The sequence below is a fragment of the Nothoprocta perdicaria genome, unplaced genomic scaffold (assembly GCF_003342845.1).
Source record: "Nothoprocta perdicaria isolate Ctin4 unplaced genomic scaffold, notPer1 scaffold_329, whole genome shotgun sequence".
Taxonomy (NCBI): Eukaryota; Metazoa; Chordata; class Aves; order Tinamiformes; family Tinamidae; genus Nothoprocta; species Nothoprocta perdicaria.
In genome coordinates, this window is record NW_020455565.1 from 1 (window position 1) to 17,370 (window position 17,370).

General features: G+C 38.1%; 1 protein-coding gene across 1 annotated transcript in view; it reads left to right on the top strand.

The window, feature by feature from the left end:
• Positions 1-3,053: 3,053 nt before the first annotated feature.
• Positions 3,054-17,370, top strand: part of RPRD1A (regulation of nuclear pre-mRNA domain containing 1A) — a 34,509-nt gene continuing 20,192 nt past the window's right edge. Inside the window, exons 1-6 of the mRNA XM_026043298.1 lie at positions 3,054-3,256; positions 12,720-12,849; positions 13,555-13,661; positions 13,742-13,836; positions 14,754-14,880; positions 14,979-15,154. Of these exons, the coding sequence (XP_025899083.1) occupies positions 3,106-3,256; positions 12,720-12,849; positions 13,555-13,661; positions 13,742-13,836; positions 14,754-14,880; positions 14,979-15,154 (786 nt within the window). The 5' untranslated portion in view covers positions 3,054-3,105. The remainder of the gene's footprint in view (positions 3,257-12,719; positions 12,850-13,554; positions 13,662-13,741; positions 13,837-14,753; positions 14,881-14,978; positions 15,155-17,370) is intronic.

Consider the following 17,370-nt stretch of genomic DNA (forward strand, 5'->3'; position numbering starts at 1 on the left):
ACTCTCTACAGCGCTGCTCTCCAGAAGGTCAGTCCCCAGCCTGCACTGGTGTCTGGGATTATTCCTGCCCAAGTGCAGGACCCTGCACTTGCCCTTGTTTAGCTTCATGAAGTTTCTCACCATCCAGTTGTCCAGTCTGCTCAGGATGGCAGCACAGCCCTCAGGGCTATCAGCTGCTCCTCCCAATTTGGTATCATCAGCAAACTTGCTGAGGGGCCGCTCCGTCCCTTGATCTAGGTCATTAATGAACAAGTTGAACATGACTGGATCGAGGACTGACCCCTGGGGGACACGGCTAACTACAGGCCTCCAACCGGATTCAGTGACACTGATTACCACCCTCTGAGCTCTGCCATGCAGCCAGTTCTCAATCCACCTCACTGTCCACTCATCTATCCCACAGCTCCGGAGCTTGACCAGGAGGATGCTGTGAGGGACAGTGTCAAAAGCCTGGCTGAAGTCCAGATAGACCACATCCACCACCCTGCCCTCATCTATCCAGCCAGTCACTCCATCATAGAAGGCTATCAGGTTAGTCAAGCATGAATTCCCCTTGCTGAATCCATGCTGACTATTCCTTAGCACCTTCTTCTCCTTCAAGTGTCTGGAGACAACATCCAGGATGAGCTGTTCCATCACTTTTCCAGGGTTGGAGGTGAGGCTCATCTGTAGTTGCCCAGGTCCTCCTTCTTGCCTTTTTTGAAGACTAGTGTGACATTGGCTTTCTTTCAGTCCTCTGACACCTCCCCTGTTCTCCACAACCTTTCGAAGATGATGGCGAGCAGCTTAGCTATAACATCTGTCAATTCACACATCCCTCCTGGGTGCACCCCATCAAGGCCCATGGATTTGTGGGTGTTGAATTTCCTTAGCTGTTCTCTGACCCAATCTTGCTCTACCCAGGGCAAGTCTTCCTCTCTCCATCTCTCTTCTCCTGTCCCTAGGGCCTGAGATTCCAGAGGGCTGCCCTTGGTAAACACCAAAGCAAAGGCGTCATTCAGCAACTCGGCTTTCTCTGTGTTTTTTGTAACCAGGGTACCCACCCCATTCACCAGTGGACCCATGTTTTCTCTGACCTTCTTTTTGTTGTTAATATATTAGAAATTCTTTTTGGTATTTTTAACATCCCTTGCCAGATTACGTTCCACGTATTACTCAAGAGCTCTGCTTTTTTACTTTTCCTCCTTTCCTATGGCATGGATGGTTTGAAAAAAGTGATTTTTTAAAATATGCTATAAGACTTATAGAGGGAGTGAAATCCCGGTTTTGCTGTATAGCATGTAATAGTCTCTCAGTGTTTAAACATATTTATCTGCAGAATAAAAATAAAACCTCTCTCAGAGGATTTATCCTTGCTTATAAAATGATTTGAGCATTTGGGATCTAGGAAGTACCAACAAGCATTGCTGTAATTACTACCAAAATTTTCTACCTGATTCCTGTTATTTTTCTTTATCTTTTCTGCTTCAACATCTATATTTTGCCTAGTTGGTTGCCAGATTCCTTTTTATTCAATATTTTGTGAGAAATTTATGGTTTATTTTCCATAGTTGCCCACAAAAGTTTCCAGTGTTAACTACTGGATATGTGCCCCTGGAGAATATTATTTCAATGTTAATTTCTGAATTACTATTCCTATTTAATTTTTATAATACTTGTATCTGTGCTGCCTCTAATTTAACTTTACTTCAGTGGCCAGTTTTGCATAAGGTCAATAGCATCCCCTGCTGTATCTAGCAAAAACAGTCAAGCACTATACTCTTCAATCTGTGATTACCAAACTGCTGTGAGTTAACAGAAAATGGAACTTCTCAAAGATTTGTGGGCTTTTTGCTTGAATTCTTCTGCCAGAAATCATCCAAATCATACATGCCACAGATAATTTTGTGAATAGAATTCACATGGAAACATGTAACACCCTGAAGGTTATAAGTTTTTGAAAAAAAATCAGCTTGCACTATAGACCAGTCTTAGGAGAAAGCACTGAGAAGAATTCTCATGATTAAGCCATTTTCTCTTAACCTCAGACATGAAATAGGGGAAAAATAGTTTTTAAAAACATTTTACTTTTTTCACAATTAACTTGTTGCTGTTTAGTAAGATGGAACTGGATGTCTAAATGTTTACAAGAATATTCTATTTTAAGGGTGAATACTTAAAATATTGTCAGGATGCCGCAATATAAAATAAAAGCACAGCTTTCTGATACATATATATTTTTAGAGAGATATTAAAATTCTATCTTGGAAAGACATTGTCTGAAGTTATAATGATCAACTACTCAGAAACTGTATTCAGAGCAAATCTGTAGGAGCTATTCTGTAGGAAATGTTCATAGTTCCCTGAAAATGTCAGTTACTCAGTCATCCTTAAATATGTGGTGCAAGACACTTTTATAAGATGAGGAAAGCTACATATGCTCAGCAGTATGGGCTGTATTCCTAAATAGATTTGGATTGTTCAGAATGAAAAAAAAAAAATACTGAAGGTGATATATTATGAAGTCCCTGAAACAACAAAGAACACAACATGAGCATGGAACAATTTTTATTTACTCTTCCCACAGCAGCAGAACTGGAGGTGGGGCATCCATCAAAGCTCTGATGGAACAATTTAAGGAGGAAAAACTTGAATGTATTACTAAATTGTGCAGCTCTGCTATAGTAGAGCATCAAAGCCTAAAATGGAAAAAAAAAGCAGAAAAAAAAAAAGGAAAGAAGAAAGACAGAGAGATAGAAAAGATTATTTTGATTTGCCTCTTTAAAGAGATTGATTGGGACAAAACACTGAAGGAAAAAAACCGCGCCGGTCGCCCAACCATGCTGAGCCCAACGCCCCCATCGGCCGAGCCGTTGGGCCGAGCCGTTGGGCCACGCGCCGTTCGAACAAAAGGCGGGAACAGCCCTCAGCCGCCTCCGGAAGTGAGTCGCGGGGGGAAGGGGCGGAGCCCGGCGGGCTTGGCGGCCGCCGCCATTTTGTTGGCGGCGGGGTGCGCGGAAGTGGCAGCCAGCGAAGCGGGCAGGGAGGGAAGGGAAGGGAAGGGGAGCGCAGCGCAGGGCTTCTCCCCGACTAGGGCGGAGCGCGGCCGGGCGGCGGTGACCCGGTATGTCGGCCTTCTCGGAGACGGCGCTGGAGCGGAAGCTGTCGGAGCTCAGCAACTCGCAGCAGAGCGTGCAGACGCTGAGCCTCTGGCTCATCCACCACCGCAAGCACTCGGCGCTCATCGTCAGCGTGTGGGAGCGGGAGCTGCGCAAAGGTAAGGCCCCCGCCTGGCTGCGGGGCCCTTCCCGCCCACGGCTGCCCGCCGGGGCCTTCCCGGGAGCGGGCGGGCGAGCGGGGGCACCCTCGGCTCGGCCCCCGCGCTGTGCGGGCCCGGAGAGGTCCCCGGGGCGGGGAAAGGGGGCGGGCCGAGCGCGGAGCTGCCAAGGCCAGTAACCAGCCGCGGTTTCTCGATGGCCCTGGCGTTGGGAGGCGCTTCTCCTGCCTCTGCTTTCTCCCCTCCCCTTACTGTCTGCTTCCTTCCTCCCTGCCTTTCTCACACCATTCCAGAGATGTTTCTGAGGATGCTACTTTCAGTTTAGTCGCTTCTCAGCGGCAGGAAGGAGAGAGGGCAAAGCGAAGGGGAAAGAAAACTGCAAATTTACAATCATGGTAGTTTATCTACTTGCAGCTTAATCATTTTCATACATTATCTTATGATATGCAACGATGTCGCCTATAAAATAGACTCTGTTGGCTAATATGGTGGCTTTGTCCACTTGCCCTAACAATTATTCTCATAGGAAGATGGGAATACTTAAAGGAGTGAGTGATTGCTATGTCCAAGAGATTTTTTTTTTTTCTGTTTTTGCATGTGAGCTAATACTGATGTTGGCAATATACACATGATTTTGTTCTTAAGTGTAATTAGTATTTGATGTTGTTGAATGTACAGACCTAAATTTCTCTATGACTTTCCTTTTAACAGGAAGGAAGGAACTAGCAATTGCAGAAGGTTTTTCAGGCAGTGAAAAGCATACATGGCATGTAAAACTTTACTCTTCTGGAAGTAAAATCTTAACTCATTGTGGGGACGGGATGGGAGGGAGGAGAGGGAGAGACTTCCTTGAGCTCTTCCGTGGTCTAGAAAATGTTACCACCTTCCAGTAGCTAGTTTTCTATGCGCAAGAATATTTCAGTCTTTAATGGCAGAAGTAGAGGGCAAGATTTTCAAGTGGAGGGAAAAGTGGAGCTAAGCTATCCATGAAAAAGGAGCAACTCCCTTAATTTTAAGTAAATAAGAGTAGAATTTGACCTGCGGGGATGGTGCGTATATTAGTATGCTAATGGAATATGGAGCAGGATCATAATTACTTCTGGGTTAGAGGGCATAAGTTCATAGAAAAAGGATTGAACCACTGTAGAAAAAAAAAATCCTTGAATAACAAACAGTACAAAACATCGCAGTATACTGTGGAAACAGGTTCTCAGAGTAGATATTCATAAATACTGTATTTCTAATATATTTGTATGGAATGCTTTTTTTTGAACTTTCAAATCTGAGGCATATTTCTCTTTGGAAAAAGGAATGACACATTGCTGAATATTTTAATACATAAATTAAATGATTTGAATATATTTTCTAAAGAAATGTAGATATGATGGTTTGTTTCATAAGATTAAATAAAAATATTTAACTATATGGCTGTTGCCGGATTTTTTTTTTCTTGTTTCATATGCAGATGGAAAAAGTATTCATTTGCTGTCAGAACACTTCATGTTCCTGGGTCTTCTGAGTAAAGAACTGCAAATTTTCAGTGTTCTCCGTGATGAGTGCTCAGTCAATTATGTGGTTGTCTTGAATTATATACACAACACCAGTTCATAATAAAAATGTCAACATTCAGGTTCATCATTAGAATCATCATTAGCATAACTTTCCTGTTTTACTATTTGAAATGAAATGTCAGAAATCTGAGCTGAATTTAGAACAGATATCAAGAGGCAAGAATTAAGCTTTTCTCAGGATCTGATGCATATTCTTTGCTTTTTCTCAGCTTTCACTGAGACAGTACTGTCCTGGAATTGAAAATTGAATTATACCCTTCCAGGTCTTATTTTCTTTGATTGTATCACCTTTTTGTTGTTGCTCCCCTTGTTCAAACCTTTTTTCTACCCTACCTCTTTCAAGCTTATGGAAGATTTGGCTAAAATATTACATAACTGACTGAGTTGAACACTGTTGTGAGACTAAATTTTTTTTTATGCTTTCACTTTTGATAAAAGACTCTTTTTGTGTTTAGATCAGATTGTATAGACTTTTCTTAAGATAACTTTAGCTATTTATGAAACAAGCTTAAGATCAATTTTGCCATGCTTCTAAAAATTTGTTTCTGATTCTTTGTCTTCTGAAAAGAATGTCTCTATCATGCTGAAATAGAGTGCAAGAAACAGCACTTCAGCTGTACTTGTTGGGCAACGTAAAATCTTGGCTAGATCTGTTTATTTGGCTTATTTGCAGTGTTCAGGTTTCATAGTAGAGTATCTCCACAAATCATTGGGTCTTTATGACCTAATCTAAAATGAGCTGAGCTTTCATGGATTCACTTGGTGCATTCTTGTACAGCACAAACTTAGAATGGGAAAAGCTTTCATGTTTTTGTCATGAGTTATGTAATATTGGATTTGTCTTGCTGAATTCTAGTTGAATAGAATAGTTGATTGAAAGAGTTGATGTAACTGTGACTAAAAAGTCATATACAAGTATGCTTTTCATAATACTGCTTTAACTTTTGTTTTTAAGTTTGTAAAAACACACATGTCTAGTGTCATTCTTAAAATTGCCAAAACTTTGAGGAAAGCTATTATGTATTCCAGAAGTGATAGTTTAGCAAAAGTACTGATTAATCTGTATTGTCAAGAGACTTAGTAACCCTACAGCAATATATTAATAAAGGACGTCTTCATGAAACTGCAGGCTCTAAAGAAATTGTGTGAGGAGTTGTATGCTATATGCGTCTCAGTGTCACTCAGTCACTGTATGCTCAGTGACTGAGTGTGCAGGCAAGAGTTATTTTCAAGTGACCTGAAATATTTGCTAGTGCAATGTTTATTGCTATGATTAATAGAGAATATCTGTAGTTCATTCACCTTTTGTTCAGTGATCTTTCAGAATGCCCTCAAAAATGATAATTAGCATTTAACTTTTGAGTGTTCTGATACAAAGCTAGTGCTGGTAGGAAGAAGAGTCAGCATGAGATCACCCCTTTAGGCAGTAGCCTGTGTTAACTGTCTTAAGTTGATCGTGAAACTGTGTGCTCCTGAATATCATAGTTGACTTATGGAATAAATAGTTGGTGAGGAGGCAACTCTATTGTAAATACGATACTGATACTAGCATATGTCATAAAGTTTGGATTATTATTCTATAAAAGTATGTTTTGGTAACTTTATATGGTAAGTTTTTGGTAACTTTGTAATAACTTTAGCTTTGAAGTACCTTGTGGTTCTTCAAATTTTTGATAATATTGATGTGTAATAATTTTACAGAGGCCTTTTGAGTGCAAGTGAATGGAGAGTTAGTAAAGGCCTGTAATGTGCGCACTGAGGAAAATGATAGTGCTTAAGCTAGGTTACAGATGTATGAAATACGGAGTTCACACAACGTTAGGTATTTGCCAAGTAAGCTTGGCAACTATTAAGTAATAGTTTGAGTAATAAGCAATTGAGTAATTAAGTAATTAATAATTGAAAATAATTAATAATTGAATAATTAAGTAATAGTCTCAGGTTTGAGACTACATTTGAAAGTTGTTACTCCAGTGTTCCATCAACATCCTTGGGACACTTGGCATGGTTTTTTCCTGCCATGAAAAAGAATTTTTACTGATCATAAAGTTATTTTACTCAGTGGGGGCATAGTGCCTTTGATTAATCTGACAGACTTGAGAGAATAAATGAGTTTTGCCAATCTTTTAAGTAAAAGAAACAAAAATATGGCTTACTGATTTCACTGGTTAGTAGGTCAGTAAGGTGGGAGGTGCCTTGTTATCTTCCTGCTTATCTGTGTGAATCTTTTATATGGAAAAAAGGGTTCAGGGAAAAAAAAGACAGAACTTAAGGTAAATGTTATTTGTTGTACTGAATTTTAAAAAGCATATCTACTGTATAGGCTTACAAAATGATGTCATCATGAACATGATCATGGAATTTATAAGAGGCTTTCACTTGAAACAGCTGCATTTGATATTTAATCCAACTTTTTTTTGTGAAGTGTTTTGCTGTTAGTGCTGAAAGAGTGTGGGGTGTATGAATTGATATACCATATGGTTGTGTCCTGATACTAGTACCTGACTGGATCTTGTCATTCTGGTTCTGAACGTATAAGGAAATACCCTTAGGGAAAATAGGGAAAACCCACTGAATTTAAACCTGCTGTTACTGATTGGCATCTAGAGTGTACTAGGACAGGTGAAGAATGGAATTGCTCTAATTGGCGTGTTCGGTTGTTTCAGGATGCCTTAAGTGCTTTGGGAAGCTTGTGCAGAATAACAGCATTGAAAGGTTTCCAGTTGTATTGGAAAGGTTTATATTCAACTTTTTCATTTCTCTGCACTAGTTACGTGCTGGTGACTTCATTGCTAGCAATGTCTGAATGCTGTTTGCTTTGATTATTTGACTCCAAAGTCAAGATATCTAGACCCTCTTAACATAAATTCATAGAATCAAATAGAATCATAAAATAGAATGGTTAAGGTTGGAAGGGACCTCTAGAGATTATCTAGTCTAACCACCCTGCTTCAGCAGGGACAGCTGGAGTGTGTGGCACACACACTTGCATCCTGGTGGGTTTTGAAGAATTCCAGAGAAGGATATTCCACAGCTTCTCTGGGCAACCTGTTCCAGGGCTTTGTCAGCCTCACAAAAGAAAGTTCTAAAGAACTAAAGAAGTTCTTCCTCACATGGAGATGGAACTTCCTGTGTTTTGTCTGGTGCCTATTACCCCTTGTCCTGTCATTGGCCACCACTGAGAGGAGTTTGGTCCCGTCCTCCCCTCAGGTACTTAGACGTATTGATTAGATCTCCTTTTGGTCTTCTCTTTGCTAGGCTGAACAGGCCCAGTGTGCTTAGTCTTTCATCATAAGATAGAAATTCTGTGGGTGGTTTTTGTTCTACTACTTTCCCCTCTTTCAAATGCAAACAGGGCAGTTTTCAAGCCTTGATGAATTTCTCTTGGGAAGTTAGGTGACTGAGGCAGTACTGAGCACTTGGCCTAACTTTTCATTAAAACACTTAATAAATTTTATTATTTTTTAAAGTGTTTGTTGCACAACATGCTTCTGTTGGATTATCATCTATGAATCACCCATTATCGATGCTAGCTTCTCAAGTTTTTCCTCTAAGATACACTTTAAAGTCACCTCTTGAGAAATGCTACACTTAAGAGCTAATCTGAGTTTTTATATAATTTAATGTGAGGGGTGAGTGATCCTGCAGTTGAGTTTCAGTGAGGCTTGAGTTTAGAAAAGACAAGTGGGGTTTTGTGTAATGGAAAACGTGGAAACTTGCCCGGTATATGCAAAGATGGCATGCAGCTTCTCATGCCAAGATTTGGAGCACGTTATGACACAAGAAATGTTGCAGGACTTTTGGGAGACATACCGTTATCTTAGTACTGTGGCATGTACATAGACTCATGTACTCTTAAAATGATTAAGCTCAAACTCTGAATCCAAATTAGAGCACTTCAGTGAAAAACAAATTAGAAAATGCTGGGAGAGATTGCTCTAAAACCTAGTAAAAGACTCTATCTGCTGCCATTTTGTGGTTTAGTGCAATTCACTGATGAAGCTTTTAAACCTACTGATACCCATTTTCTCTAAACTTATTTTAAAACTGTATTTTCCTTCAAGATCATTTGACATAGCAGGGATGGCCTATAGACGGTTAAAACCTGAGCTGGATCAATTCATTTGCAGTGGGGTACAAATGAAATCCCTCCTAGTGTTCACATTTTATTTTTCTCCTGAAGGTGTAGGATAACAAATCTCTCTCATATCTAGGGAAAAGATGGTGAACAGCATAAAACAAATTTGTTTTTCTAAGTATCCTAGGAAAAGCTGAATTTCTGATATCATGCAGTTAAGCTTTTTAAATAATGAAGCCCAAAGGCGAATGTGGGTAAACTGGCTTTGCAAGCTAACATCTATGAAAATAGTGTACCTGCCTTACCTGGTGAAGTGTTGCCCAGGTTTGCTTGAACTGGACTGAAATTGTAAGTGTAACTTGTAGTGTTAATTAATTTAATTTTAAATGTAACTCTCAGGAGTTACAGTTCTCCTTTACAGGAATGGCAGCATATCTGTAGGATTCAAGGAAGGAGAATACCCTAGCCAAATTAACCAATGGACATTCCTGAAGGGTGTAGATTTCCAAAAGCCTAAGACTTGACAATGAACATGCCAAGTCTCTAGAGGAGATAGCTGATTATACCAGTTGAAAATGAAATACAGTGAATTCCTATGCAGTAGTCCCTGTCATTTCAATGTGTCAGACTATTTTTGAAAACTTCTGTGGCTAGATGACAAAAGCAGTCTCCTTGTGGGTGCTGTTAAATAGTCAGCTTCATTATGAAGGCTATTAAGAATCATCTATATAAAGTAGCTCTTGTCACAGGTAGTACAACTGATGTCTTAAATTCAGAATTCGGTGCTTCTGGGAGCTTTGTGCTTCAGTAAGTTGGAAATCTAACTAAATTTTGATTGTACTTGACCATGTTTTGGATAATGGGAAATATAACTGAAACAAGCAGGAAAACATATACACAGCACAGAACTTCGGAGAGCGTGAGTTTGACATGGGTCTATCTGAGGTTTGTATGTGCAGCTGGAGTGCTAGTGCAGCAGTGATGTTGTGGGCTCTCAGCACTGCACACTAGCAGTCTGTGCCTTTCAGATCCTTTCTTGACCAAAGATCTTATCTGTGTCTTTTTTTGACAAGAACAGCTTTTCTCTAATAGCACGAGGTACTCTTCTGTTATTAAAGTACTCTTATTGTTTGATCCATCTCTGAAGAATATCGAAGCCCAGAACCAAAAAGTGTTGCTACTGCTAAAGAGAAGTGCTTTAAAGAAGTTGCAGAACAGCTGTGGTCTGGGATTTAATTTTGGATTTCAAACCACAGTAATTAATTTGTAGACATGATTTGTTTGGGATTGATCACTTCAGTTGTCAACCTCCGTTGCTAAATATTCATTCAAGTATTGAAGCCTTGTGTGCAAGGCAGAGCTACAGTAATCAGTATATAATTCCTGAAGATACATGGAAGAACACTTTGTAAGATTAGGCATAATTTTGTCTTTGGAATTTTGTGCTATATATTCTTACAGCATAAATGGAATTTTGGCTCACAATTTTCTTGACAAACATAGCAATAGAATGTTAGTTAAATTTCAGACCAAAACATTTGGTAGTTTAACAATGTAAGGTTTTTCTTTCCATTAATTGTAGCTTTATTTTAATTGAGTAGCTGCAGGAAAACAAATATAATAGTAAACAAGCTTCTGAGTTTTAGCATTCCTCCAAACATGATATTGATCACTAATATAGTGAGAGACAGTAAACTTTCTGAGCATCAGCTTCACTTGACTTTGACATCTGCTGTCTTTATACAATTGGATAATTTGATTACTGAAAATAGGAAAGCAGGTAAAAATTGGAGCAAGGAACTTGAGGCTTGTCATCACTGAGAACTAAATCATATATTTTTTTCTGGCAGTTGTCAAATGAGAACCTAAGATACATGTGATCCAGAGGGCTGTGATACCTAATTTGGTTTGGATCCCTAACTCTGTGTTCCTTTAAGAAATGTAGGAGATAAAAGGATAGGTGGAGGTAGCTTTAGTAATAGCTGCTTAGTGTTCCAACAGGCATGAAATGGCGTGCTTTCTCTAAGATCCCCTGTTTGAATTCTAGCAGCCGCAAATTCAAGACTTTGTTTATTAGAATTCTGAATTACCTAGAACATATGGATATTGTCATGTTTTTATTTTCTTTAACACAGAAATACGTATGTGTATGTACATAGTATGTGTAACACTTTACATTTTTACAAATTCTAGTTTCAGAGTGTTGAATCATAACTAAGCCAAATGGCTTTACTCAGGTCAGATTCTGACCTGAGTAAATCAACATCTTGGGTTTGTTCATGTAGTGACTTGACTGATAGGAGGGAAACTTTAATTGAAACACTTTGTTCAGCAGTTGCAATTGAAGGGAAACTTTAATAGATTTGTTCAGCAGTTGCAATCTAGTTTTTTTGCCGTTTGTTAACTCCTCTTGAATGGATTCATACCTTTTTACTATTAATAGAGCATATTTTCATTTAATCCAGATCTCTGAAATTGTTGGATGTGTCTGTCCAAGAGAATGGTATTTAATAGTCCAAGCAGATGTTTTTCAAAGGAGTCTTTCTGTTGCACACAGTTTACTTGGAAACCCTCCCATGGAGTGAAAGTATCAACAATTAAGTTTTGTTTTTGTAAGGATGGTTCTCCTGTATGCTTGAGAGTTTGGAGAAGAATTTATTGAAGTTAAATTGTGTTAGGAACTGCACTGAAGTTTAAAAGCAAATGCTAGATTGGCTGTATTAAATCCCTTGAAAAGACCAAAAAAAGACTGAAAGCACTAAACTCCTTGTCTTGAGAAACTTGTTTTGTGAAGTGCTAGTGCACATGCTGAGATTGGCGGAGGGGTGGAAGGTGAAGTAACAGAAGTTGAGTTTCCCCAGATAATGCAAAAGTATATTTCATTAGTAGGAGCTGCAACTCTGAGAAGGCTGTTGACTAATGAAGATGGTGTGGCAAAATGAAAATGGGAACAAGAAATGTATTTTTGAAAGCAATGTAAAGTTGGAAGCTTGTGTTCTATTGCAAGTTAATAGAGTGAGGGTAAAATGCTTAAGATGCTTGAGAAGGAGTTACACCACAGCAGCCTGAAAGTGATTTTTGAAAAGATTGCCTTGAGGTTATAGCTGCAGGCTCATACATGTTTTGTTAGGAGGCAAGGCAGGAGACTATCATTAATGTCTACAAGTCATTTGGAGAGGTTGAGTTAGGATATTGACTGTTTGGTCTTTGCAAGTAGAAAAATGCAGGATGGCTATGAAAGATGAGGGGAGTGAAACTTAGAATGAGCTGGTTTTTTTTTGATTGGTTGGTTTTGTTTGTTTGTTTTTCTTCACATGAGTGATAGACTGATAAAACTCATAGGACTCTTTTAAGTTTTATGCAGGTGGAAAGGCAAGCACAGCTAATTAGAAGAAATCCATGAAGGCTGTCAATGAATAAATCAGGCTATGGGGGAAAAAAAACCCATGAAAATAGTTGGGGGTTGAAGAATACTTTGGCAGGTAGACTGTTGTTTTCTTCTCTTCACCTTTGGTGATGGAAGAAATGTGAACCTGGAAGAATCTGAGCCAAGTGTTGCAACAGAGAAAACAAAGTGTGGCTGAACTCTTTGCAGATTTACATATTTTTATATATATATATAATTTTAAAAATTTATAAATTTATGTATAAAACAATATAAATATATATAAAATGTATATACACACAATTAAAGTGAAATATAAAAAAATGTCTTTAATCTGGTCTTGCTGTTTAGCATAAGAACAAATAGATGTTTATTGGAAGAATAAACTTCTAACTATTTTGGATTTTTTTTATCACTTCCTTTTATTAGCAAAACCAAATAGGAAGCTGACGTTCCTGTACTTGGCCAATGATGTTATACAGAACAGCAAAAGGAAAGGACCAGAATTTACAAAAGATTTTGCTCCAGTAATAGTGGAGGCTTTTAAACATGTTTCAAGGTACAGTAAACTATGCCATATGCAGTGTAATATATTTAAAAAGGAGGAGGCATTTGGAGAAGTCCTCAGTTCATTTCTTCTGGCCCAGCCTGTTCTCATGTGTTAATTCTGTACTTGAAGCCTTAATTTACTCAGAGTTCTTTTTATCTAGAGTAGTTACAATGGAGATAATTTATTATTATACTTGCATATATCTGCATTCAGTCCTTTTTGCCTTAAAGCCATTAGTCATGACTTTTCAGTTTATATTCATGAGCTACAGATTGGTGTTTTTCATTACTGGTATTGCATGATGTTTCTTTCCCCTAGCAGTTGTAGGAGCAAAATGCTCTCATTGCAGGAGCAAAATGCTAGTCTCAGCTAAACTATTTTAAAATACTGCTTTACAGCCCTGAAGTCTTGGATTGAGGCAAGGCTCTTTAGATAATATTGCATAATAGGGGTACAAATTTATTTACATATTGAACAATCAAGTGAAGAGAATGATTTGGCACGGGGATCTTTTCTTTATGTGTTTGCTGGCATGTCTTGGACTGGTCTTTGTTTAATTTTCTGCAAAATTTGGTTTTGTTGTTTTGTGAGGCTACTGAACTTATGTATTGGTAAAGTATGCCAAGACCCGTGTGTAAAGGGTAATCACTGTTGCAGGTGTGAGTATGTTTTCCTTTGACCTAGTGCTGATTTTCTTTTTTTGTTTTGTAACAGTGAGTCTGATGAGAGTTGTAAAAAACACCTTGGCAGAGTACTCTCTATCTGGGAAGAAAGGTCTGTTTATGAGAATGATGTGTTAGAACAACTTAGACAAGCTTTGTGTAAGTATTCGGTGTATGCATGAACATAGTCTCTTTCCTGAAATGTTATTTCCTTGACTCTTTCATTTCTTTCAATTTAGATGGAGACAGAAAGGTCAGGAAGCGTACTTACGAACAGATAAAAGTTGATGAAAATAACTGTTCACCTCGAGGTTCTCCCACTGATCCTCCACAGGTAAAAGTGTGTTTATAAAATTTTGAAATGTCACATAGCTCGATATAAAATTTTTCATTTGCTCTTATTTCTTAATAGTGTTTTTTTTTCTCATGTCTCTAATGAGATATTTCTTATGGGCTGGATCACTGCTCAGTGTATACAAAATTAGGTGAGGGTGATTACATCCTTATCTTGGGTCCTGGTGGTTTTAATATTCCCTGATAGGATGTAAGATTTCCCCAGTGCTGTGATTAGTTGTACAGTGTCATAAGGAGCAAATGCTATGCTTTTGTCTATCCCAACATCCTTTTTATTGCAAGGTGAGATGGATCATGTGGTTGAATCATTTTATTTCCTGAAGGAACCTTATGCTGGAAATCTTCATTCTTCTGTGAAAAGGCAACTTAACCTTATGTTTTGGTAGTGTGTGGGACCTGTGAACTTTGAAACAGTGTGATTTATATATAAATTCTCACTATTCAATATGTACTTGCAAGGTTTAATATACTGAAATGTTTTGAATAAAATCTTCTTGCTTTGCTTCTTGAAACTTCCATGTTGAAGTTTCATTATGGGTTGGAGCCAGGAAGGAAAATTACAAAAAAGTTAAATAACTATTACTTTTTAAAATACATGGGAGAATGAATGGTACTGGAAAGTGATCATTCATGACACATGCAAGGTTAATAACTAGTCCTGGGGCAAGAATTTTAATGTAAATCTGTTCTTGGGAGGTGACATTTAAAACTAAGAATACAATGTACTGAGAATTAATCTTTATTTTATGTCTTTTACAGTCTGAGAGAAGACAGGGTTACAGTGCCGATATTGTAAATGCTTAAAAGCCAAAATGGGTTCTGTAAGCTTTCTGTGAAGAATTGTTTTGTATTTGATTTTTGTATCAACTAGCTCTCAATCCTGCATGCTTTTTTCAGACAACAGATCTTATTAGAGCATTACAAGAACTAGAAAACGCTGCCTCTGGAGATGCAGCAGTTCATCAGAGGATAGCTTCTTTGCCTGTAGAGGTCCAGGATGTTTCACTGTTAGACAGAATAACAGGTGAGTTCTGGAGAACCAATAACTGAAATGCTGGTATGAGAACTTAGAAACATACAATGAAATCTTGCTTTACGTGTTTCTCTCTGCTTGCCTTTTAGATAAAGAATCTGGGGAACAACTTTCCAAAATGGTAGATGATGCATGTATGTTGCTGGCGGATTACAATGGCAGGTTGGCAGCTGAAATAGATGATAGAAAACAGCTAACTCGAATGTTATCAGACTTTCTGCGATGTCAAAAAGAATTCCTTGCAGAGAAAGAACAAAAGCTGGAAGTGCGTAACATTTTGTTTTAGTCCATTCTTCACTAAAGTTTGAGCTTGTAAATATTTTTAGTTTGTTTTAACACTTTTTTTCTCCAAAGTTAAATATTTAGTCTTCTCTCCAGGGTCTTTGCTTCCAGCACGTCATTAACATGAATTCTGTGACTTTGGTATTCTATAACTATTAAGCAAGTTCAACGTTAGATAGCATTACAGATGTAACAGTTACAATCATTTCAGGATTTGTCTTTCTGTTTTTCCATATGTTCAGTTGTCATTATATAGAGATTTAATTTGACCAGTGCAGTTAGGAAGTCTTACTGTGAATGGTACAAACTTCTCCATGTAGCAGACTTTTTTTTTTATTCATTGATGTCTTAATTATGTGCTATAGGGTTAAATAGTGTCCCTATTTGTGAAAAGACTTCACTGAGAGAGGTGAGTTTTTGAAGCTGCTTTTAAGAGTTTAACTTATTTCTGCATAACTTAACTTGATTCAACTTTCTGTTAAACCTAGTAAGATAAAATTAAATTTTAGATGCTTCAACCTCTAATACAGCTGGTTAGCAGTGTCGTTGGTACTGAGATTGTAGTTTCTTGTCACAGCTTTTAGACATGAGTATCTTGGTATTGCAGGAAGAGAATTGAAGCTGCGTCTTCTTGCAAGGGAAGGTAGCAGCACTGTATTAGTGGACTGTAACTGGAGCATGTGCATGTAGTTCTTGCATGTGCACAATTGCCTTTCAGGTTGCACAGACCTATTATGAAAACTTCACTCCTTTTTCTTTCCCCCTTTTGTAACCTCAGACTTTGATTTAAGCTTTTTAGTGCAGAAAAAATAATGTTCATGGTGTATCTGAAGAGATATGTCAGCTCAATTTAATCATTCCTGGGCTACTCATATTTCCTGACTTGCTTCCTTTGTCCTGTACCTTATAGAGAGGTGATTGATGAAGGTTCTTCCTGCAAAGTTTGTGTTTATCTTCAGTTGAGTTAGAGATGTCTGCCAGCTTCAATTAAAATAGGTGCTGCACAGTGTAGTGATGTTTGCAGAAGCATCTGATTTAATGGCACAATATAACTTGAAAAATTTAAGTTTCTGGTTATTTATCATGCCTCCCCTATTTTTGTGAACCTGTGAGATGTTTGAAGGACAGATTCCTACAGTACTGATGTTGGACTGATTGATTTCAGATATTAAATCTTGTGGTATCAGTGGTATTACATCAGTATAAATCAGTGGTATTAAATCTTGACAGAAATTTTTGACCACAGATGAATAATACAGGGCATTCTGTCTGCACAGAGAGCTAACCATGCTGCTTATTAGGTGACTGTCATAACTCTGCGCTGGGTAAGTAGTGTCGTTTTTGACTATTTAAACTGTTTTCTTTAATGTCTATCTAGCTTCTGTTGCAGGTGGTGGACATGGACATGTCTTCTAATGACGTCACCCTCCATTAGCACACATCCTGCTAAAAATAAATTTCAGAATCAAAATCCTGTATTGTCTCTTGTTTTTGAAAACTGAAGAGGAGAAATTCTGTAACTACCCATACCAAGCCTGTGCTGTTTTCTGCTGTATTTGCACAAACATTACTGAATTTATGCACAAGATAAGCGTTTATCCAGTGCCACTCCTTTCTCTTGGACACGAAAGCTTTCATGTGTTTGATAAAAGTCAAAGTCCTTTAGTTATATGGGATTCCCATTGCAAAAGATTGGGTGCCACTTTCACTAAGTTGCTGCTAGCAAAAGGGGAAAAAGCAGTGAAAACAACACTTTCTAACTTAAAATGCGGATGCATTTTTTAATTGCTGTTAGGGCCCTTTAAAAAAAAAGACTCTTTCAAAATAGCATTTTTCATTTACTCTTTAACAAGGTGAAGTTGAGAGTACTTCATTTGTATCTGGAAGCTTATATCGTAGATGCCATTCTGCCTATTACAGGAAAACAAGCATTGCAGGATGATAGTATGTGTTTGCAGAAAGTGCTTCCTAGAAAACTAGTATCACTTTCTGTCTTCCACTTCTTGCCTCACTGTTCCCCCACTGCCTCCTTCCATCCTCAGTTTTTGAACAAAAAAGTTGGTTCTTTCAACAAATGTTTGTTTTTAAAAACAATCTCATTTTTAATCAAGGCTGGAAAATAGAGCTATTTATGTTGTGCAAGAACAGTATAGCTGTAGACGTATAGCTGTAGACGTATAGCTGTAGACGTATAGCTGT